Raw genomic sequence first — 22546 nt, forward strand, 5'->3', positions numbered from 1 at the left:
GGGACAGGAAGAACAGCCTTCCGTGGGAAACACAGATGAGATTCAGTGACCGTAAGTGAGCCCCAAGGCCGTGGCCTCCCTGCCAAGCCACTGGCAGAGGGCATAGCCAGGGACTGCCCCGCTACACCAGGTACCCCTTCAGTCTCTCCGCTGAGGCTGGAACAGAATGTGGAGATGTGGGTGGCATTAGTGACATGGTGCCATCCGTGGAGATCGGGGATCGTAAAAAGAAGACACCCCAATTCCCCCACAAGTCCTGCCTGTGGTCTCAGGTATACAGGAAGGACACTCTGCGGGGTAACCGTGTGTTGAGGATGTACTTTGGCTGTCTCCCCTGGCAGGGTCATTGGAGGAAGAGCTCATCACTCAGTAAACAGAGAAGGGAGATGCTTATACTTAATAAGCCATTGCAAATGGAAAAAGCAGGCTCCTACCCAACGAGATTCTCTCTGAAAACAAATGGCTTGGATCCAAACACCACAAAGCCCTTTCAGAAGGCCTTCAGCCCCAGTAACCCCAGGACGTATAATCCCCTCGCATCTTCTCTTTCACACGGAAGCAGCTTTAACCAGGGAAGAGGGAACGACTATGTGTGCCTGAGTGTGGCACAGTCGTGATTTTTTTTCTTTTGTCTTAAGTTGCGGAGCCCCTGATGGGCAGTGCATCCTTCTCTCTGGGGAGCAGCCGCTCCAACTGAAGGAGAGGGCCAGATACAGTGACACCAGTGCCTGCACATCAGCCTTCCCAAAGGGTGTGCTCAGCCCCCATCCTCCACAAGCCCAGCATCACCACGGAGCTCTGGCCCTGCAGCAAGGCGCAGGGTTGGCCTGGCGGCAGAAGGCAAGTGGTGGTCTCTGCCAACACTGGCTGCTCTGGTTTCTCTCATCTGTGTCCTGGGCCAGACCTCCTGTTGGATAAAAGAGACAGTGTGGTTCGGTGGCCCAAGGTGGAGCGTGGGCCAGGAGCTGGGGCCTCTGACCCTGGTACCACAGTCCTTGCCACTGATTATCATATGCCCACGCTAGATATTTTCACTTAAAATGTGGGCAATAAAAATACTGACCTGTCTCCACAACCTGTAATGTTGAAAGGAAGCAGAGAGGAGGACGGGACACTTTCTAAATACGCCACAGATGACTTCTAAATAAGCCTGGCTGAGTGCACCAGCGACCAGGGCCGAGCAAGGCAGCGTAAGCAGAGGTTGCCCGGCAGGGAGACAGCTCCCAGCCCGGGGGTCGGGGAGGGCCAGCCGCCCCCTCCCCGTACACTAGCTATTTCTCAGCCCTCTTTCAGGAAAAAGGACTTCAGGGGTTTCTACCAGCCCCCACATGTGGCCAGCGTGGGGGACACTGGCGTCTCTTCCAAGTGGAATAAACCAAAGAATCCAGGAAGAAGACAAACACACTTTCTGTCTTCTCTCCTCTCGACTTAAGAGGTGCTGAATCTCTGGTCTCTTTCTGGAAACAAAGAAAAGAATAGGGCTCCCTCATACAATGGCCCTTCCATTTTTCCAGCTTGTGATTAGAAAGGGAGGTGATTAGAAATGATTATAAATGGTGTTAGGTCTGTGTGCCCCTCTCTCTTGGCCATTTTCTCCAGATTGTACAACTGGACTCAAAAATGAAAGAGCAGAGGTTTGAAATAGTCATCAGGGTGTTTCCACTCTGCTAAAATCCACAGCCAATTTTCCTTATTAGTATTACTTCATTAGATTTGCAAGTGTGCACGTGTGCTCACTTGCCCCAGCCCTGTTCAACTCTTTGTGACCTCATGGCTTATAGCCCGCCAGGCTCCTCTGCCCATGAGATTCTCCAGGCAAGAATACTGGAGTGGGTTGCCATGCCCTCTTCCAGGGTATCTTCCTGACCCAGGGATCGAACCTGTGTGTCCTGAGTCTCCTGCATTGCTGGCAGATTCTTGTCCCCTGAGCCACTGGAGTAGGCACCATAATCGAAAATGATTCAGCCTTAACAAGAATGAGTACTGACACAAGATACACCAGGTACATTACATTAAGTGAAATAAACCAGTCACAAAAGGACAAATACTGTATGCTTCCACTTATACGATGGACTCAAAAGTCATCAAATTTATGGAGACAGAAAGTAAAGGTGGGTGCCAGCGGCTGGGGGAGGGGGAGTTAGTGTTTAATGGGGACAGAGTTTCAGTTCTGGACAATGACAATGTCCTGTGGGTGGTGGTGATGCCTGTACAACAGTAGGAATGTCCTTAATGCCACTAAACTGCACACTTGAAAATGGTTAAGATGGAGAATTGCATGTGTCTTTTACCAGAATAAAAACTGTTGATCTGACATCATTTTCTACTCTTACTACATACTTGGGGGGTAGGGGTAGGGTGTGGGGGGACAGGCATTCCAGTCCCCAGGAAGGGTGGGAGAGTCCTCTCAGTCCTTCACCACCTCTGGGCTTAGACCCGAAGATCCTCTGCTTTTCCTGGGATCTAGATTCCAGCCCCTCTGGTCTCATCACCAAGGCCAAGCCAGGGGTCTCACTCAGGCTGCCCACCCCGCTTCCCGCCTCTGGCCCTTTGCTTCAAGGTATGGAGACAGGTCACCCACACTGGAAACATCCGGGCAGATGGCAGCTGCGGGGTCTGAGGAGAGGGCGGTTTGGGCCTTGACAGGCACTTCGGCTCCCTTCTTGTCCTCCCTTCGAAGCTGTCCAGGGACGCCAGCCCCTCTGCCAACTTCGAGACTCTGCGGAAATCCCCTGAGCGGACAGGAGCGCACGGCCACCACGCGTACCGCCCACATTCGGGGCCTCCACGGTGGCCTGGAACGCTCAGCCCACCTTCTGGGGTGCTGGCTGTCTCCCCTCGGTCGCTCTCTGTGCCCGGCTTCCCGCGCCCTCTCCAAAGGCCCCTGCAGGACTCCCCACTTGTTAAGTCTTCTCCAAACAGCAGCTCCCGAGAAGCAGCCGCCTGAAGCTCCCCGGAGGCCCTGCAGGACCAAATCGCCCTCAATGAGGCAATTTTGTTTTGTAGCCTTTATCCTCTCCCATCGCCCTTCCCCCATCCCTCTGGAAGCTTCTTCGGCTGCAGACCTCTTCATCATGTGGCTGTTTCTTTCCGGAACCTGGTGCTCCCTCCGGGGACTCCTTGGTACTTTCCATCGCTGGCCAAAAGGAGAATGAGAACGCGCGAAGGGCACCAGGGCCCTATAAGGCAGGTGCGAGACGATCTTCCGCCTCCTGTGGCCTGGGGCGCACAGAAGGGAGGACAAGGCGCAGGGGACGGTCCCGAGACCGCAGACGGCCGCTGCACCCCCGGCCCCCGCCGCCGGGAAGTGGGCTTCGCGGGGCTCCGGATTGCCGAGCGAGTGTGCGGTGCGCGCGCCGGAGGTGGCGTCCGGCCGGCGAGGGAGGAGGCGGGGAGCACCCGCCCGGGGCCGCGCGGCCAGTCCCCACCTCCGCTCGGCCTCAGCTGCGGCTGCTCCCGTTAGATGGCGCTCGAGGCTTTCCGACCGCTCGCGAAGGTGCGCCGGCCGGGCACACAAAGCCCCGCGGGCCGGGGGCGGACGCAACCTGCCGGCGAGGGCGCGCGAGGCCGGGCCCCCACGGCCGCACACAGGGCCCTGGGCGCTCCCGCGGGGACCTCGGCGCGCCGGCCTCAGCGTCCACCCCTTCAACCCTCCGCCCATTCGGGCTCGGCCCCGGGGCCCGGCTGCATTCCCGGGAGAGAAGCCGCGAGGCCGCCGCGGGCCTCGCGTCGCGGGGCGCGCGAGTGGGAGCTGGGGCCCAGACACTAGCCCCCAGATCGCCCAGGCCCGCTGCTCCCGGACAGGCCGGCCGGCTCTCCGTGAGTCCGGCCTCTGCTTCGCGGGGCAGCAGGCAGGTGCGGGGCTGGTGGTTGTTGGAACCGTCCGCTGAAATTGTGGTTAGAGAAGAGGTTTAATAAACTTCGTGCGTGCGCATCTCCAACAGCTCCGGGCAAACTTTCTTACTGCCCCCGTTGCCGGTGGATCCCGGGGAGGGAGCTCCAACAGCCTCCTTTAAAAAAAAAAAAAAGAAGAAGCAAGCCCCGGGGACTGGCGCGTAAGATGTTTCGGCCAATGTCTAAGTAACTGTAGGGGGGATCGGGGAGCGAGCTTTCTTTCCGCCAAGTTCAGCTCTCCTTCCACCCCCTCCAAGAAAAGTGACTCGATCGCGCTCTCCCATCCCCTAGGCCCCTCCTCGTGTCTCCTGAGCGAGCCCCGCCGTGGAGAGGGGTGCATTTCTCGGAGTCGGAACGCGCAGCGCCGAGACCTCCTTTGTGCCTGCCCTTGGCTGTGAACTTTCCCGCGCGGCGGGTTCTCCTTTAAGAAAATAGCAATCTCCATGAATATTTAATGCAGCGCGAGGGCCGTCCAGGCGGAGGGGAGCCCCGCGCCCGGGTCCCCACGGCCGCGACGGGGACCGGGGGGCCAGGGGCGCGAGCCCAGCCGGGGAGCGAGGCCCGGCGCGTTCATTTCCATAAGAAAGCCGGCGGCGCGGTCGGAGAGAGGATCTGGCCCCCGGCCGCCCTCCCCTGGGGACCCGGGTTTCTGCTAGAAGCGGGCTCGGGAGCTCAGAGTCCCAAGTGTGCGCTCTGGTCTTTGATGCTATCGACAAAGTGTGGTTTCAGATGTTGCCCCGGCTGAGGCCGGTTTCCTGTCTGTGTGTGGAGTGGATGGAAGGACCGCGCCGGGTGAGTCCAAAGCGGCAGGCCCGCGGACGGAGGTGGGGGCGGCGCCTGGCGGAGGAAGTTCTTCGGACCTCAGGGTTCTGAGAGGGGGACCAGGTGGAGACCTAGACCCCCGCACAGAGGAGCGTGTTGGGGGTGGTGGTGGAGGTGGGTGATGAGGGACGAGGGGTCGCGAAACCCCGCGCCCAGGCGGCCGCTGGTGGGAAGGCCTGGCGCGCCTCGCCGCCGGGTCCCTCTGCAAAGACCCAGGCAACTTTCCCTCGCCGCCGCTGACCCTCTTCCTGCGAAGGAATAAAGTGAACTTGCTCAGATCCCCGATTTTGCTGGAGGTTCAGTTGTTTCTGCTTTGGTATTGAGTTTGTTTCTGCCTTTCAGTATTAACAGCCATGTGTCCTCAATTCTCTAGTGTGTGTGTATATTTATATATTCTGTAGTGTGTGTGTATGAAACCTCCTAGGTACTTTATGATATATACATATATAATACACACATATATTCTGTAGTGTGTATATATATGTATTCTTTTGGTGTATATATATTCTATAATGTGTGTGTATATATGTATTTTATTGTGTATATATATTCTACAGTGTGTGTATATGTATATTCTATAGTGTGTGTGTATATATATATATACATATATATATATAACACACACATATATATGAAATCTCCTAGGTACTTGATGATCTCATCTGGATAAATTAAAACCCAGATCTGTAATGTTTATTCTTAGTTTACAAAAGGCAGGAAAAAAAATGTGTGAGACACATGTCTGCAAATATATCACAAGTACTTTCCTTCTGCCTGAAAAAGTTGCTGCAAATTCTCCTTTGCTGATCCTGGACCACTTCTACTGGGGGAAACTAAATCTGGTCACCAGTAAAGCCCCCATCTGATCAAGCAATTAAATACCAATTATGACTACTAATGACTGTATACTAATGACTGGAGTTGAGGACTCCAAACCCAGCTCCAGGTAATCAAGCCGTTTCAAAATTCTGCCACATCAGATCTTTACAGCACACCACCCCAGTAAAGGAGGTAAGAAGACAGATGATGTTCCCAAAGAGTTCTCCAAGGAGGTAGACCATGGTCAGAGTCAAATTTATTTCTTTCTGTAAAGTCGATGTTTACTGCTGGTAGATAACGAAGTCTTCATTTCTGGCCGAATGAAGTGATGCAAAGTGTAATTGATCGTGGTGTTTATTTGGTGAGGATGCAGAATTGGGGGGCAGGCTAGGAGGGGAGGGTGCATTCTCTCTCCAGTTACTCTGGTAAATGCTGAGAGCCCTGGACGATTTTAAGAAACAAGTGTTTTAAATCTTCAGCTGGGGTCATGGATATCAAGATGGCTGGGAGTTGAAGAAATGAGGGATGGTGAACTCAGGGGGCAAAGGAGAAATAAGGAACTTGGTCCTGGTTTCAGTTTTTCTTTTTGCTCATGGATTCGCATGGTTTTAGCCTGAGTGACTGTTCAAATGAAAAGTTGAGTGAGAGTCATCTGCTTGGTGAAAAAGCTACTGAGGCTGAGGATGGTTCACCAGCCTCCTTGCCTCTTTAATGGCACCCCCTTCTTATCCCAAATGGAAATCCATGCTCAGTTCTGGTATGGGAGGATGAGGCATGGATGGAGGGAGGGAGGGAACATATTGCTGTTGGGAATTCATAGTGAGAGGACAGGGCAGCTTGCAGGGGCCCTGACCAGCCACCATGAGGCAGGCAGGCTCAGCAAGGGGGCAGTTGGAAGTGTCCCTCCCCTCTGCTCCTTGCCAAGATTTCAGCCCTTCCAGCCAGCCTGTTGGGACTCTGGGAGAGTTGGGGCAGTGAATGTGTTAAGGACATCTCCCCAGCTCTTTGCTGGCTCCCGGTGAAAGCCAAAGCAGCAGCATACACCTGGTTCTGATGTCTTTACCAGGGTGGTATAATGCCCAGGCTGCACGCGGAAACTTGAGCTGCTCTTGACCAGCAGACTCCTCGGCTAAGGAGCATAAATGTGGGGATGGTTTGAGAGTGCCTGGCCGCCCCTGCTCTCCCTGTGAAGCATGTGACTCCGCCCCATTCTATTCTGTTAGAGTTAATTGCCCTGCAGTGAGGATATCTCACACCTCAACCTAGGAATACAGCAGAGAAAGGATCCCCCACAGGTAACTGGATGGTGCGGGGTCAGCTTGGACAACTGACGGGTCCCCAAACCACATCTGAATGAAGTGGGCCTGTGGCATGCCTCGCTGGGGGCTCCTTTTGCCCGGCTCAGGCTGTCAGCCACCCCCATGAGACCCTGTGGTTCCAAGGAGAGCTGCAACCACCCCTGGGAGTGGGCAGGTGATCCCAGAGGCAGACCTTAACAGGATAGCTCCCCTGTCAACAACTTATTCCCTGCTGACCCTGAGAATCCCACGGAAGAGGGGGCTAGAGGCTGGCATACAGCTCCCAGAAGCCGGGCAGTGTGGGCCGTGCCTACCACAGGGCCTGGCAGCTGGTAGCGAAGCAGGCCAGGGCTGGGGCAAAGGGCTCAGGAAATCTGCTGTTTCCTTTGCTGGGGTCGGCTGCACACAGGTCTGAAACAGCAAATATCTGTGAAGAGAGGCATGAGTGGAGGCTGGAGCTGGCCCTGTGTCCTGCCAGGGTCCCAGGGCTCCGTGCTGGAAGAAAGCTCCCCCAAAGGTGGCCTGGGCAGATTCCAGAGGCCTACCCCCACACCCATCACTCCCACCTTACCTCACAGAAGGCCGGCATCATCTAGGTCTGAGAGAACTTGCTTTCCCAGGAAACCTGGTGGTGGGGGATTCTGGTGAGAGTTGGAGGCAAGTTTATTCACTTAGAGATTGTTTTGAAAGTGACATAGAAAGAGGACAGTAAACACGTTACTCACATAGGGCTCCTTTGGTGTCAGAAAACTGCCCCCGCCATAAGCCTCCACTAAACGACCCAAACACATGGTTCAAGATAGGTTAGCCGGGGGGAAGGGGTTTGCTCTGTCTCCTCCCCCCAAGTCAATATAGTCGAATTTTGTTCTTGAAAACAGTGCTGGAAACTTTTCCCCGCCAGACCCACCTAAGTTTCATCAAGGTTTCTTGTCAGCCACTGTAACCCACTCCCATCTCCTTTTCCTTTCTTGTTTGTGGCTGGAAGTTGCATTTGAGGAGGGTTTATACAAATGTTGTTCATGTCAGCAAGCCTCCCCTTCGCCTCCTCTCTCACCCATCCCCCTGGGTGGAATGGAAGCTGGAAACCACACACACACACAGAAAACATTCTCTGTAAAATTTTCTGCTATTCTTCCCGACTAGAGGAGTTGACAAGACGTAGACACATTAAGTTGCAGAAAATACAGTGGACTGATCAGCCAAAATGCATCTCATTTGCACTTGTACGTAGCCAGGGGTAGGAGCCAGTGTCACTCACTGCCTCCAGCCCTCTCGCCATGCTGGGCTGACTGGCTGGAATTTCCGAGCAGGCCGCACTGCAGGGGCCGTTTGTGGGGTCGCAGCCCCAGCCCAGCCTAGGCCAGCGGGAGGAGGTGAGGGTGGTTTGGGGCATTTGGAGGCCTGGCCTGAGGGCTGCAGCCGACTCTGGCAGGTGCTCTGCTCTGGGCAGCTTGGGGGCTGGGAGGCCTGGAAAGATGGGTGCTGGCCATGGGGTGCTCAGGTCGGCAACCATTGCCAGTGAAGAGACGGCCACTGACCACATATCCACATATTACATCCCCTCCCACCTCTCTCCCAAGGTTCTGCCTTCATCACCCACTCTGTGCTCCCACGGTGCAGGGACGCCTCTGCCCGTGGTGGGTACTTCCACCTGCTTCTGTGTCCTCAACTGGGACCCTGAGCTTTTTGCTCTTTTCCTGCCTGTCTCATTCTAAGCCCCCCGAGTTCCCAGGGAAGTCAGTGGGGACAGTTAGGGTGAAGTCACAGAACTTGGAGGTATTCCCGCTCCCCAGCCACCCACCCACCCACTCTCCAGTGCTGCCTTGAACTGTTCCAGACCCTGGGGCTAGGGCACAGGTTGGCATCCCGTGTGTTCTGCCACCCCCACCCCCAGCAGCTGGAGGCCCAGGCCGCGCTGGCGTGCTGGGTCATGCCGGGCCTCGCCGCCTGGCATCCAGGCACCCCTAGGCCCCACCACAGCCCAGCACCTTCCCGGGACAACCAGGTGCTTGCTCAACAAGACCAGCGCTCGCCCGCCCGCCCGGGGATCAGCCCCGAGGTGGCCTGCAGGAAGGAGCACAGGGCCGAGGTGGAGAATCCGTGCGGCGGGCCCCGCACCACGTACAGCCCCGGCACGTCCACAGAGCCCCAGGGGCAATCAAGGGACTCCTGTCTCAGGAGCTGGGGACACGCCTGGAAGGTGTGCAATCCTCTGGCGATCCCTGGTGCTACTTTGGCACAAATCCTTTGTTACAGCTTCGGCAGCCTGCTTGCCTGTCAGCGGCTCCAGCTCCTGGGCCCACCACCTCCACCTCCCCCTGCTCCCTCCTGCAGAGAGGGCCCGGTGCAGGGGAGCTGCCGGATCAACTGTCCTGCTCCACATCCCCCCTGCCAAGTGCTGGTCCCCCGGGGGGTACGTCTCCCCTTGGTGCTTGGGGGCAAATGAGCACGGTTTGCACCACCTTCGCCTTTGGGGCGAGGTTCTCCCAGAAAAACAGGCTTTTTGGATGTGACCTCGGGCGGCAGCAGGCCACCTCCCGCTGCTGGTGAAAGAGCTGCTCTACTGCCCCAGGCCAAGGTGACCGGGTGCGCACCGCAGGACCGTGGGCAGGGGCTAACCTGCTCTCCCACAGTCAGGATTTGAGGATTCTGATCAAAAGGGCGGGGTGAGGATAACACAGCTGGGACCTAGGTTGGCTCCTAAGGGCTCCAGGGCCGCCAGGGTCTGGATGTTCCTAGGTAGGAAGGTTCTCCTCCAGCCTCCAGATTAGGCACAAGTTCTCTTCAGCCAGAATACAGCTAGAGGCAGGGTGTTTAAAGGATGCTCCAGCACAGGCACAGAGGAGGTGCAAGCTATGACTGTTTCCATGCACATGGGCTTGCATGCATCATCGTACGTGGTCACACTTTTCCCATCTCTCACAGTTGTTCCATTTAATCTGTCTTCATTCCTTTTTTCTAGGCCTTTCTGCCTACACATAGTCACCTGGGTGAGGGCCTATCCCCACAGAAAGTTCTATGCGTTATATAACACACGCACACAGGGATTCCTTTGGTTACCAATTTGCTCCAGTCCACTAGCACTTGGCTTTCTGGCTGGGATGGGGGTGATGTAAATAAAGGTGGAGACTTCGTTCCCTGGGGGGGCTTCCCAGTCCCCCCCCCCACCCCAACCCCCACCCTTGAAGCCCCAGTTCAGGCCCAGGGACAAAAGGGTAGGTAAGTGATCCATCTTTGGTCTCTCTCTTCACTTCCACCCGCCTCGCTTACAGACCTGCAGGCCTTGCCTTTTGATAAACAGAGGACAGCCTATGAATTCAGGTACACATGTAGGGAGTGCTGAGCTGTGAGGCACTTCCCAGCATTGAAAATCAAAACTCCCATTTTAGGTGTGGGCTGCAGGCTTGAGCCTTGAGTCTCCACCACCTCCTCTCCCCTCACTGGACCTAAGGCTATTTGCTTAGCCTCCCTCTCTCGTTAAAATAGTTCCTGGAAGAGCTAAAGACATCAGGTTCGAAGCATTTTAAAGCCCTGTTGGGAAAAAATCTTGTAGGGGTATAAAACACAATCAGTAAGATAGCCTGAGCAAGTTTGAAAGATTTTTTTCCCCAAATGTTAATGAAAAATTGTTTCTAGGTGGTGTTTCGTTCACAGATTGTTGTAACCTATACAGCCTCAAACCCAAGTTCGTAAGATGTTTGTTTTCATATTGTTCGTTTCTGGGTGATACTGTACTTACTAATTAGACCTAATTTATTTTTCATTTTAAACTCTGCTAGAGAGTTTTCAACCTTGGAAACAGGAATGAAGAATAGACTGTCTCCCTCCGAGACTGTCACAGGGGCAGAGTGGAAGGACCCCTTCACACCTCCAAGCTGGCCTGCTTGAACCTGGGTGGACTGAGGGTGGCAGGTGTGTGCACCTGATATTTCAGTGCGAGTATCTCTTCTATTTCAGTCTGCAGTGTTCCAGTCAACTAAATGGACTTGCCTTCAGCCAGGAGGGAGCCAGTTCTGCCGGACAGAACTAATATTGGATCTCCCAGGAAGCTCTTCATCAAAACAGCCCTGGTCTTTTTGTTTTTGTTTCTGAATTAAAAAGATGCGTTTGCCTTCCTCTCAGTATTCATCCCCTTATTTTGTAGCTACAATGAAAAGTGGAAATCACTTCTTGTTCTTTATGTCCTCTGTTAATGTCTCATTTGGGGGGCCTCAGGAAGCTCCAAACCTACCTGTGCTTCTGACGGTTACTCACTACTCCCTGGGTCACCCGGGGAACTCACACTGGGTTCATCCTCCCCTTGGGTATCACCTCTCTCCTGAAGGATGCTCCTCTCCCAGTTCGCTGGGGAAGGAGCTCCCTTAGAGAAAGCATCCCCAATTAATGAAGACTAGACACAGCTCTCCAAGGAAATGACACTGGCTTACACCAGGGATAAGAAAACTGAGAACCAGCACCATCCCCAGGTATGACTCTGGTCAGGAAGGATCGAGGGCAGCAGGCACATTGCCACAGACATTTCTAAAACTCTGGCAACTAAGTGAGGTTTACAGTCAGATTTTGCTATATTCTCAGCCAGCTCAAGTTATTTAAAGTTTAGTTTTGTTCACAAGCGCATGCGTGCACACACACCTCCAACTAGGGTTAAGTTACCAGTGCAGTTTCACTGGGCAACTCTGGTGACAGAAACCACTGCCAACAAACTTAATTTTCTGAAGAGTAAAAAACGCATACACACAAAGGCCTCCCCATGTCTTTTAAAAGATATTTTATACTATTTAACATCTCTACAGACAGGAATTGGCCCAGACACTATTGCTTCTTTTCCTAGGAACAGGTAAACTAACCATTCTTCCTCCCCTCCCCAGACCCAGATATTTTTAAAAGCTAAAATTTCTCTTTCCAAAGGCAGGAGAAGGAACAAATTCCATTAATGAATTACGTACAAGGAATGTGGCTTGTCGAGGGCAATTATATTTGTAAATAAATGGCTTCCTGTTTATTATGTACGTTTTCCTGAGGACTCTGATGCCTCTGGGCACTTAATATAGCAAATATTCAACTTTTGGTTTAATTTCCACTTTTCAAAAATATTCATTAGAAAGAAATCGGGTTAAATTGAGGCAGCTGTGATCCTGCAGGGTCCAGGAAAAGTGATCTCTCAGTTCTCACTTTCGCTAAAGTGCGATGGGGAGGGGGGATAGCTCCCTGGGAATGCTGCTGGAATTAATATGGGGAGTTTCACTTTTGCCCACCCCGCTCCCCGGTCGCCCCCCATCTTTTTAGAGCTGACCACTGCCTCCTGCGGCAGCTTCAGAGGCGAAGGCGGCGCGATCCTCCTGGCTGGCGGCCTGGACACCCATCCGCCGCCCAGCATCCCCTGTTTCCCGGCACCGCGCTCTCCCACCGCCCGTTCTGGGTCGCCGCGCTGGCCCGGGACCCTCCGCCCCGGGAGGGGGCCGCGACGGGGCTGACCCCAGCCTTCGTGGAGCGCTTGCCTTCCCCACTCCCGGCCAGGCCTGGCGGCCCAAACTCTACCAAGCCTCGGCCTCCCGCCCAGCATCCTGCGCCCCGGGACCGCCCCGCTGACCTCTGCTCCCCCTCCTTCCTCGAACTGCAGCCCGGGGCTGGACCCTGTGCATCCCCTCCGTAGGAGACACCCTTCGGGAAGGCACACACCGTGCCTACAATGGAAACCCCAGGCCCTGCTCTCCGGCGCAGGCCCAGTCCTTGGAGACCCGGGGTTCAGCTGCGTCTTTACTTTTCCTCCAGGGCCCTTGGGCGCGGGGACTGGAGAGGGTCGGTCAGCAGGCCCTGCGCTCAGCCCTCTCAGCTCCACGGTCACCGAATTCTGGGCAGAAGAGGCCGGGCCCAGAAGGGAAAATCCGCAAACCTGCAGGACAGGGATTCAGACCTTCCTTTCCATCCCGTGCCTTCCCAGACGCGGTGTCCAGGCTCCCGCAGCCTGAGCCACGTTGAGCTCAGAAGCCCCCAGCCCTCCCAGGGAACTTCCACAAGTTCATATTTCTCTTGGTCCTCAAGTTCTCAGGTTTTCGCCAGCTACTGGTTTTGTCGATTGCTCGGCCAACTGTCCTTCGTCTCAAGGGCTCCTGAGGCCCGAGTTGGTCCTGAATTATGATATTAATTGTTATTATCTGGCTGGGGATGGAGCGCAGCATCAGAGGATGGGGCTAGGGAGAGAGCAGAAATGTTGCTGAAGTGGGATATTTCGACCTGTTTCCAAAAGTTTCAGATGACAATGATCAGTAACCCCGATAGACAACTCCATTAAAAAAAAAAAAAAAAGAATTTACTACTGCTCTTGAAAAGCCGTTATTTTTTACATCGCTTTTAGGAAGATAGATGAACAAAACATCGCGTTTCAAGCCATTTTGATCTGTAATTAAATGGCAGGATCGGTTTGTATTCTCCTACGGCTTTTACAGAAGTTGCAGTGATCCAAAGTCGGGCTGCTGTGTCAGAGTGGCATTTTTATTAATGAGAATACAAAAAGCTTGCATATTCTTAGCCCTGCTTGAATTTAGTTGCTAAGCAACCGGTGTATGGTAATTCATCCGCGAAATTTAAATCTTTGAGAAAGGATCGTGCGTTTTGCTGAATGGTCGCCACGAGGAAAACAGCTTGTGGGACTGTCCGCAGCTGTTACGGCCGGACCGCCGCGCAGAGCCGGGCCGGGCAGGGTCGGGCCAGCCCCCGCCCCACGAGCGCCCCCGCCCCACCCGGGCGCCGGGCCCCCGCGCTGCGTTCCCGGGGGACTCTGGGCGTCTGAAGCCGGAGGCCTTGGGCCGGGCCTCACCCTCCTGCGCTCCTCCGAGCCCCACCTCCACCTGCGGCCGGTCCTAGATGCCAGGGTGGAGAGGCCGGGTGGCCGCCGCGCAGCCCCCTCCCCGCGGCCGCACCCCGGGGCCCGCGGCCCGCGCACACCCGGCCGCCGCGGCGCTGCCAGTTGCCCTCTTCCCAGACCCCTCTGAGGTCACTTCCAGACGGACTCTTCCTCGAGGAAGCCCCGACTTAGAAAGAACGCGGCCCGGAGCCCTCCAGAAGGCCAGGCGGCCGCCGCCGGCCGGCAGTGACATCACTGGTTCCTGCTCGCCACGCTCGCGCCCACATTTTAGGAGACAGGAACAAACACGGATGTGAAATCAAGAATGAAAGAGAGAGTAATCTAATTAATAGGCCATGAGCCAGGCTAACAAAATCAAAGAATCTTATTACACAAGTAGCCCTCTCGCTATCTCCGCCGCCCCCGCCCCCACCGTCTCTTCCAGCCTCCGCACTGCTTCCTCTCCTAGTCTGGAAAGTTCTGGAGGCAAACCCAGAGCCCCCCGATTTCCTCGGAACGGCCGCCCTGAGCAACTGAGATGACCAAGCCACCGAGAGAACGTGGACAGCTGAGGGATGCCCCCACACTTCCTGCAAGTATCACTCTCACAACGCAACAACAGCAACGCCGGCTGCAACCACCAACACCATCACCACACCTGTACTGAGACTCGGGGAGAGAGAGTCTGCACTCAAAAACACTTTAAGAGGATCTATTTACAAAACAAAACACATAACAAAATTCCTTTTTCTACGTCACCTTGCTTCTGATCACCGGGAACTTAAGAGCTTTTAACTTTCCTTCAATGTCCTTCCCCACCACAGGCGTCTGAGCACAGTCAGGTACTAGGTTTTATCACTGAAACATCGCATCTGTTCTAATAGGTCCAGTCAGCCACGTGCATTCATGAAAGAACTGGATTCTCTCATTTCTATCCTTCTGCCTTGAAAAAAACCAGGTCCACCTCCTAAATAATTAATTTCAAGTCTGCATCCAGTGCCAATACTTGTTGCATGCATTTTAGAGTTTGATTAATTACCCTGGAACTTGGGCAAACTAAACTCCATGTGGAGAGAATGTTTCTTCCTTCAATTTAGTCCTGAGAGCTACAAGTTATTGATGGATCTCACTCTATTTACATACAAATTGGTGCAAATATGCCCATCTCTTAAAATGCATTTTGTATAAATATATAAAAGTGTCATTTTTGATTTAGCTTGAAGAGGTTGATCATTTATTATAAAAATAAACGAATAAATACAACAATATATTGTTGCTTCCAACAGGATAAATACTTTACAAATATATAATTTAAAAAACAAATTTAATTGTTAAAATTATTTAAAATATTACACTTATCGATAAAACTATCAATAGCATATACTGCATTTAATATTAGAACCGATTATTCTCTGAATGTTGAAAACCATTCATACAAAACAGATTATGAGCATGGTGATGAGCAAACACTGTGAGCTACAGGAAAGCAGAGGGAATCTCTAAGATCAATAATGAATAGTTCTGTTTTGGAACAAAGAAGTAGTCCTTGGGTAAGTACTTAAAGCAAAAAAAAAAAAAAAAAAAAGGCAAAGCAACAACAGCAAAGTGACTATTTTAAATACACCTTGAATGATTTATCGCCCATACTTGCAGGGGAAGATGGCTGGGTGAATGAGATGGCTGTGGCTTGGACAACTGATCAGAAACCACAGGAGACTGCAAACTATAAATGGGCCTAGCTCAGGATTAGCCAGATTGATGGAACAGAACTTTGTCACTCCTCTGGGTTGGAAGGGGAGGTGGGGGTGGGTTGAAATGGAGGAAACAAATGGACACTTGAGAAGCACAAGACACTTGCGCTACAAAGGAACACAATGACCAAATTCATTAAAAAGATCTGGTGATATATAACAATGTTTTCATTATTTACATGTGTAACAATATAAGCCTTAGCACAAAACTGATCAGTTGTATCTGCCCTCTTTTGTTTTCCAACCACGAATTTCATTTTGTAAATACATTCAAAAGGTTGATTTAAAAAAAAAAAAATATGGAGTGCAAGCATGAGCTCACTTTAAAAAAATACAAAATAATGAAATAAAATGGACTATCATTCCCAGCTTCTCTGAATTCTTCTACCTCTACATCAGAGCTTCTTCCAAAGTAAACAGCAATGGTTACTTTTTAATAGAAAACAGTGTGAAATTCAATGTTAGTTCTTTTGTTGTCAGCCAAATCAAGTAAGCAAATGCCTCCTAACCTTTGAAATAGACCCATTCTCTGTCTGATCAACCACTACCAGTCCTGAAGGGAAAATAGGATTTCACCTCATGGGCCAGCAGCCTCCACCCAATATAAACAACCACACCCAACCCTCAGCTTTCCAATAAGGCCTTCTGTGCTTGCCCCTGCACACAGACCCTCAAAAATTGATGAAGTTTGTGCCCCCCCCACGTCTCCCCCAGGTTGTAAATCTGCTGGGCACAGAGATTACAATAGCAAGAGAAATAGGAACCAAGAAGGCAAAGAAAAGTAAATTGTGGTTTCTTGTTTTCATTTTTTCCTTGCCCTCTGTTTAATAAATATGGCCTTTTTCAGATTTCACAAATCAAAATGATTGTGATTTTTAGTACGATTTGGTGTTTAAAATAATGCAACCCAATACACGGCCATCTGGCTGGGCTTGATTTATGAAAGTGACACAGGGTCTGTCTGGAAGAAATAACTATTCCTTGTTGCTCACACAGTTTTCTGTTTTTTTTTTTTTTTTAAACTCGTGCATCGATGTTACAGGGAGACGGAGTAGATGAGAGAAGAAAAAGTGAGTGACAGCTCAATGAGATTAGGGGGAAATTAATCTATACAAATCACTGCTTTATCACCCCCAAATACTTGTTTTTAAAAATACGCTACAAAAGGACTCAACAGAGACTTCTTCGTCTTGTTCCTTACAACCTGAGGCATTACACTTTCATTTTCCCATGTTGTAAATATTGATATGTTAACTTGATAAATGTGACCACTGGCAGGATGTATCTAGAGAATGAGCAGGAAGTGAAAACCCCCAGCACCAGTAAAGAAAGTATAGAATCATACTGGGGAAAGGCCAAAACACAGAAATCTAGACTCTGAAGTCTAAGCTGGTACTCACACTGAGGGTAACGCAGTGTGGACCATAATCAGGATGTTAGAGCAATATTCTTCCATCATTAAGAAAAACAAAGCAAAACCCTCCCCAAACGGCTTAATAATTTATAATTAATTACATATAGTTATTCATGGGAAGTAAGTTATATAAAAATATTTCATCAACTTGTAAGCTATTCTTCACAACTGTTAGTCTTCAGAAAAAAGAGGAAAGAGATGTAGTAATATGGTGGGGTGGTGGGGGGGAGGAAATGAGTGGAAAAAGAAAGGCTAAACTTTGGTGGTATGGGGCAGACTCTGTATTAACCATTAATAACCAATTGGCACATTTTTTACTGGGGATGTAGTCCAACATTCTGCTAAAGATGATAAAAGACACAGGTATCTCTGGGCAAAAGGACTAGCATTTAGACAATTTCACCTAAAAAAAACCCCAAACAAACACTAAAAACACTCACTAAAATTAAGTGAGGGGGAATATTGTGAAATTAACAGGCTAACAAGGAGGGACTACTATGTCAATGACTATCTGTTTCTGTCATCGTCTTTTATTCTAGATTTGCAAATATGCCTTAGGTGGAACAGACTCTGCTCCCTCAGCGCTATCCCTTAAGGAGTTGCATTAGTAAAAAAATATTTTCTAAAGGACTTTTTCTTTCCCACACAGTGTTTATGCATCAGACACAGACTATTTCATTCTAACAAATTTATTTTCTCGATCAGCTCTTACGGAATCACTACTCAAATTAAATTACAATCAAATAATCACATCAAAAGATACCCTTATTACCTAGCAACTGTCCATATTTTCATTTCATTTTGATTTGTGCTCGTCTGAAAAAAACACGTAATACAAGATCTGGGGAAAAATAAATTACCGTTTTGCAGCAGTTCATAAGTATTCTGAATAAAATATTAAAAGAAGTCATTTAATGAAAATATAAAGCAAATATTTTTAGATCAACAACGGATCTAACAATTCTCTATTGCCGTCTTTTGAAAAGTCTGTTTATTAAAACCTACCAAAAACACTGCATGGAAACGGCAGTATGTATCAGCACGTCCACAGCGCCCACTCAATCAGAGTCGGCGACGGGTGAAGGCGGGAGTCCCGACAAGTGCTGTCTCTCTAAATCCCTCCATCTGAGTCAGTCCAGAAATAAAAAATAAAAAATATTAATAAAAAAAATATTAGCGGTGGCATCTTTAGGCGTCGTCCACCGGAGCGGCAGCAGATAAGGCCGGAGTTGGTGGCCAGGCCTCGCTTGGCGGCCAGTCCGCCCGGCCGGGCCGGGATGCGCCGGGGCCTCTCTCACTGGCCGGTGGGCATCTCCTGCTCCCTCGCCCGTCCCTGTCCCTCTGCTCTCTCTTGATACTTTTATTTCCAAGGTTACTTTGACGATAGGTATTGTTTTTCTTTTGGCTTTACTATCAGTTTGTTAATTTCAGAAGCTGTGAATACATGTGTGTGTGTATATATATATATATATATATATTTCTTGTCTTCTGTAGTGTTCTTTTTTTTCGCCTTCCCATTTCATAGTCAATTTGTTTGTCCCCAAATGACTTTAATATGGACAAGAATCACGGGGTTCGGGAGCACAGAGTCACCTCTGATTAAACCCGGTGCCCCTGCAGGCCTTCAGGTCGCTCTCAGGAAACAAAGTTATGGTGGATCTCTCCAGGCTGGAGGGGGCCCTTTGGAGAGAGGGGGTGGAAGGGAAGGGTATGCTTTAAAAAAAAAAAAAAAAAAATTTTTTTTTTTTAAGAGGAGAGGACGAGGCAGGTGCTAAGTGCTATCCACCGTCGCCGTGTAGGACTTCTCAGGGTGGGAAAAACCTCGAGAGTGCAGTTTTGGTGCGCTTGGCATCTCCACCCTTCTTTAAAAAGAAAACCAAGAAAACGAACCACCACCACAGTAGAAAGAGACCTCAGGATCGCCCCTTTTTCTCTCGGTTTTGCCATCTACGTGTATATAAAACTGTCAGGGCATTCGTAGGCTTTGTTCGCTTGCTTCGCCCCTCCTTCCTTGGACTTCAAACAGCGTCTCCTCGGTGCGCCCCTCTCTGTTCCCCCGAGAGCGGGCAGGCCTGTCTTTGGGCGGAGGGGAGGGCGGCCCGGCCCGGCCCGGCCCGGCGCAGCGGGCGCGGCGGGGGTGACAGCGGCGGCGCCCGGGCCTTCACTGCACGCTGGTCTGCAGCCCGTGGTGCGGCGGCGGCGTGTCGGCACTCACCGGGCCCACCTGCGAGTACACGTCGTCGGGCGTCTGCTGCTGGATCCCCGGCGGCGTCATGCGCTTCTCCTTCTGCCTCCGGTTGCAGAACCACACCCGCACCACCTCCTTCTCGAGCTGCAGGCTGTCGGCCAGGTTTGTGATCTCCTGCGCAGAGGGCTTGGGGCACTTGAGGAAGTGGCTCTCCAGTGCGCCCTTGACGCTCACCTCGATGGAGGTCCGCTTCTTGCGCTTGCGGCCCTGCGCCGCTATCTTGTCGATGCTCGTGGGGCTGCCGGTACTCGAGTCCGCCTCCTCCAGCCACTTGTTGAGCAGTGGTTTGAGCTTGCACATGTTCTTGAAGCTCAGCTGCAGGGCCTCGAAGCGGCAGATGGTAGTCTGCGAGAACACGTTGCCGTACAGCGTGCCCAGTGCCAGCCCCACGTCGGCCTGCGTGAAGCCCAGCTTGATGCGCCGCTGCTTGAACTGCTTGGCGAACTGCTCCAGGTCGTCGGACGTCGGCGTGTCCTCGTCCGAGTGCGGGTCGTGGCTGTTGAGTCCGGGCCCCGCGCCGCCGCCGCCGCCGTGGTGGGGGGGCCCCTGCGCGTGGTGCGGGTGCGGCGGGTGCGGGTGCGCGTGGTGGTGGTGGTGGTGATGGTGCTCGGCCAACTCGGGCGTGTCCCCGCGCACCAGCCCTGGGTGCACCAGGCTCTGCGCGCCACCGCCGCCCGCGCCGCCCGCGCCGCCGCCGCCGCCCGGGCCCGGGGGCGCGCTCAGCATGCCGTTCACCGTGAAGCCCCCGGGCTGCGAGTAAAGCAGACTCTGCGGCGGTGGCTGCTGGCCGCCGGCCATGGACGGGAGATGCGCGGCGGCGGCGGCGGCAGCGGCGGCGGCGGCGGCGGCGGCAGCGGCCCCCCAGCCCCCGGGGTGGCCCTGGTGCGGCGGCGGCGGCGGCGGCCCGAGGTGCGGGGGCCCGCGGTGGTGCAGGGCGGTGCCCGCGTGCAGGTCCTCGCGCCCCGCGCCGCCCTTCACGTCGGGGCCCTGCGGCGGCGGCGGCGGCGGCGGCTGCTGGGGGCTGCCGGCCATGCCCACCGCGCTGCCAGACCACGGCGAGCTGGCCTCCACGGCGGCGGCGGCTGCTGCCGCGGCGGCGGCGGCGGCGTGGGGCAGCGCGGTGACCCACTGGTGCGCGTGGCTCAGCATATGGCCACCGTTGCTGGCGGCCATGGCCCCCTGCATGAAGTCGCTCTGCACCATCTTGACGGAGGCCGGGTCCCCTCGGTAGGCGCCCGAGGTCACGGCCGCGCTGCCCGGCTGCATGCCGCCCCCGCCGCCCCCAGCCCCGCCGCCCCCGCCCCCAGCCCCGCCGCCCCCGCCGCCGCCGGCCCCCGCCGCGTCCGAGTGGACGATGGAGCCGGCCGCTAGCAAGCTGTTCCCCGGCAGGTAGGGGTTAGAAGCCGCCGTGGCCATGCCGCTCCGCTCCCGCCACCCCACCGCCGCCACCGCCGCCGCCGCCGCGCCCCCCCGCCTCCCGCCGCCTCCCCCCGCTCCGCCCCCGCCCCCGCCCCGGGCCCCCGCCGGCCCCGCCGCCGCCGCCGCCGCGGCCGCCGGGTGCAGCTGCAAGGCCGCTGGGCAGGGCGCGGGGGTCGTTGGCCGGCCTTGGTCAGCAGCCGCCGCCGCAGGAGCCGCGCTCCGGGGAGGGGGGCTCGCTTCTCGGCGGGGCGCGCTCCGTGGCCGCCCCCCTCAGGGGGGGTCGTGGCCGCCCCCCAGCCCCGGCGCGAGCGGCTCGCTCCAGCGGGGCTCTCCGGGAGGGGCGCGGGCCTGCGCCGGGGCTCTTCGGGCCGGGCGCACCGACCGGCGCTCCTCCTTCTCCGGTCCTCGGGCGAGCGCGGACTCTGCCCGGGGCGCAGGGCCCGGTCCACCTGCTAAGTGGCGACTTCACCGGAGGCAACAAAGAAAAGAAGCCGCTCCTTTCTGCTGGACCACAGCGCGGACGATCGGCCGCTCCTCGCCGCCTCCTCGGGAACGCCCTTCACTCGTCTCCCCTTGGAGGAGGAAAACTTTTTTTGTCCTTGAAGGCGTGGTGGTGCTGGCCGCTCGCGTGCCGAGCGGAGACGCGGGCTCCCGCTCTCCCCCTCCGGTCCTCTCGGCTCGACTTTGCTCTGTCCTAGGAAAACTTCTCGCGCTGGTGCATTGCTCTGAAGTTGCTATTGCCGGAGCTCTCGGTTGCCTCTGAAACAAGAGTCCTCTTTCATTCTCCTCACGACAGTCACAGTCTGATGGGACATCTTTCCTTTTGGGCAGAGAGTAGGAGGCAAATATAACAAGGAAAAGGCTGCACAGGCGAAAACACGAGGTCGCGTTTCTCTGTTACCTTGCTGCTGACGGTTGGGGTTGGTGTTTTATTTTTTTCCCAGCAGAGGTCTGGAGGAGGATGAGGAGGAAGAAGAAGAAGAAGAAGAGTGCATTGGTGGAGGTGGAGGTGTGTGTGTGCATATAGGGGATCCTTGATACACAACCAACTCCAGTGGGCACGACGCACGGCGCGGAGGCTGCACCGACGGCGCGCGCGCTGGCCGTGCCGGAGCGGAGTTGCCGGGGGAGCTCGCCGTGCGCCCCGGTTCGCGCGCTCTCCCTCGCTCCTTCCCTCTCCCTCCCTCTCTCTCTCTCTCTCTCTTTCTCCCTCTCTCGCCCGCCGGCTCGGCTCCGATCTGACAGTCCTCTCTCTGTCCCTCCCTCTCCGAGTGGGGACTGTCGAATGTTTACCCTCCGCCGCGAGCGCGCACCCACCACCACACTTTCCCAAACACAAGGAAGTCGAGCACCGGGGCCCCCGCTGATTGGCTACCCGCTGGGTGACTGGCAGCCCCGGAATGACTGGCTCAGGACGCGCGGCCCCCCTTCCGGCGGTTCCGATTGGTTGCTTTTTAATTTAGGCAGAGCGTCGTAGAAGCTGGAAATCTGTCGTTCCCCCTCCCTTACCCTCCCCAAGCCACCTCCCTCCCGCTCGCCACTTTCTCCTCCCCGCCCCTCCCCCGCCGCCCCCTCCGCCACATCTTAACTCTTAGTGTCCGGCCGAGACGTTGGCCATCCCTCCTGGGCTGTGGGCAGCGCGATAGGTCTGGGAAGGCGGGGGGGGGGGGGGAGAAGAAAAGGGAGAGACGGCGGGGGTGAGGTAGGGGGGCCAGGCAGGGGAGGGAGGGAGTCACAAGGAGATCGTAGAGAGAAAAATCGCGAAAAATAGCAACCTCCACAGTCCACCTGGCACTGCCTTGTGCCGCCCTCCCCTTCCCCCACCGCATCCCGGAGATTGGTACCGCGCGCGGCAAGGACGCGCCATTCACGCTAATACCTATAGGCAGCCGTGTCCCCAGCGGTTTCAAAGTTCCCTTCTCCCTCCACTGGCCGTCTCCCGTCCCTACCGAGGCGGGGGTGGGAAGAGGGAGCTCGCGGCGCCGAAAGCCCGGGTCGCAGCCACGCTCCTTGGAAATCAGCCACCGCGACTTTCCG

At 54.3% G+C, this 22546-nt stretch overlaps 1 protein-coding gene and 1 long non-coding RNA gene across 3 annotated transcripts; both read right to left on the reverse strand.

Moving 5' to 3' along the window:
* Nucleotides 1-5676: 5676 nt before the first annotated feature.
* LOC136164547 (uncharacterized) lies at nt 5677-22494 on the reverse strand. Of its 2 annotated transcripts, none has more exons than XR_010662375.1 (3): nt 22389-22494; nt 7405-7474; nt 5677-7260 (listed from the first exon to the last, which is right to left on the reverse strand). It is a non-coding gene; the product is annotated as an uncharacterized lncRNA (long non-coding RNA). The 2 variants fall into 2 exon arrangements; XR_010662376.1 differs by lacking the exon at nt 22389-22494 and adding an exon at nt 14437-14733.
* Nucleotides 15719-20543, reverse strand: POU3F3 (POU class 3 homeobox 3). Its single transcript, XM_065929648.1, has one exon. The coding sequence runs from the start codon at nt 20504-20506 to the stop codon at nt 19004-19006; it is 1503 nt and encodes a 500-aa protein (XP_065785720.1). The 5' UTR covers nt 20507-20543; the 3' UTR covers nt 15719-19003.
* Nucleotides 22495-22546: the final 52 nt, after the last annotated feature.

Source organism: Muntiacus reevesi, chromosome 3, assembly GCF_963930625.1.
Source record: "Muntiacus reevesi chromosome 3, mMunRee1.1, whole genome shotgun sequence".
Classification (NCBI taxonomy): Eukaryota; Metazoa; Chordata; class Mammalia; order Artiodactyla; family Cervidae; genus Muntiacus; species Muntiacus reevesi.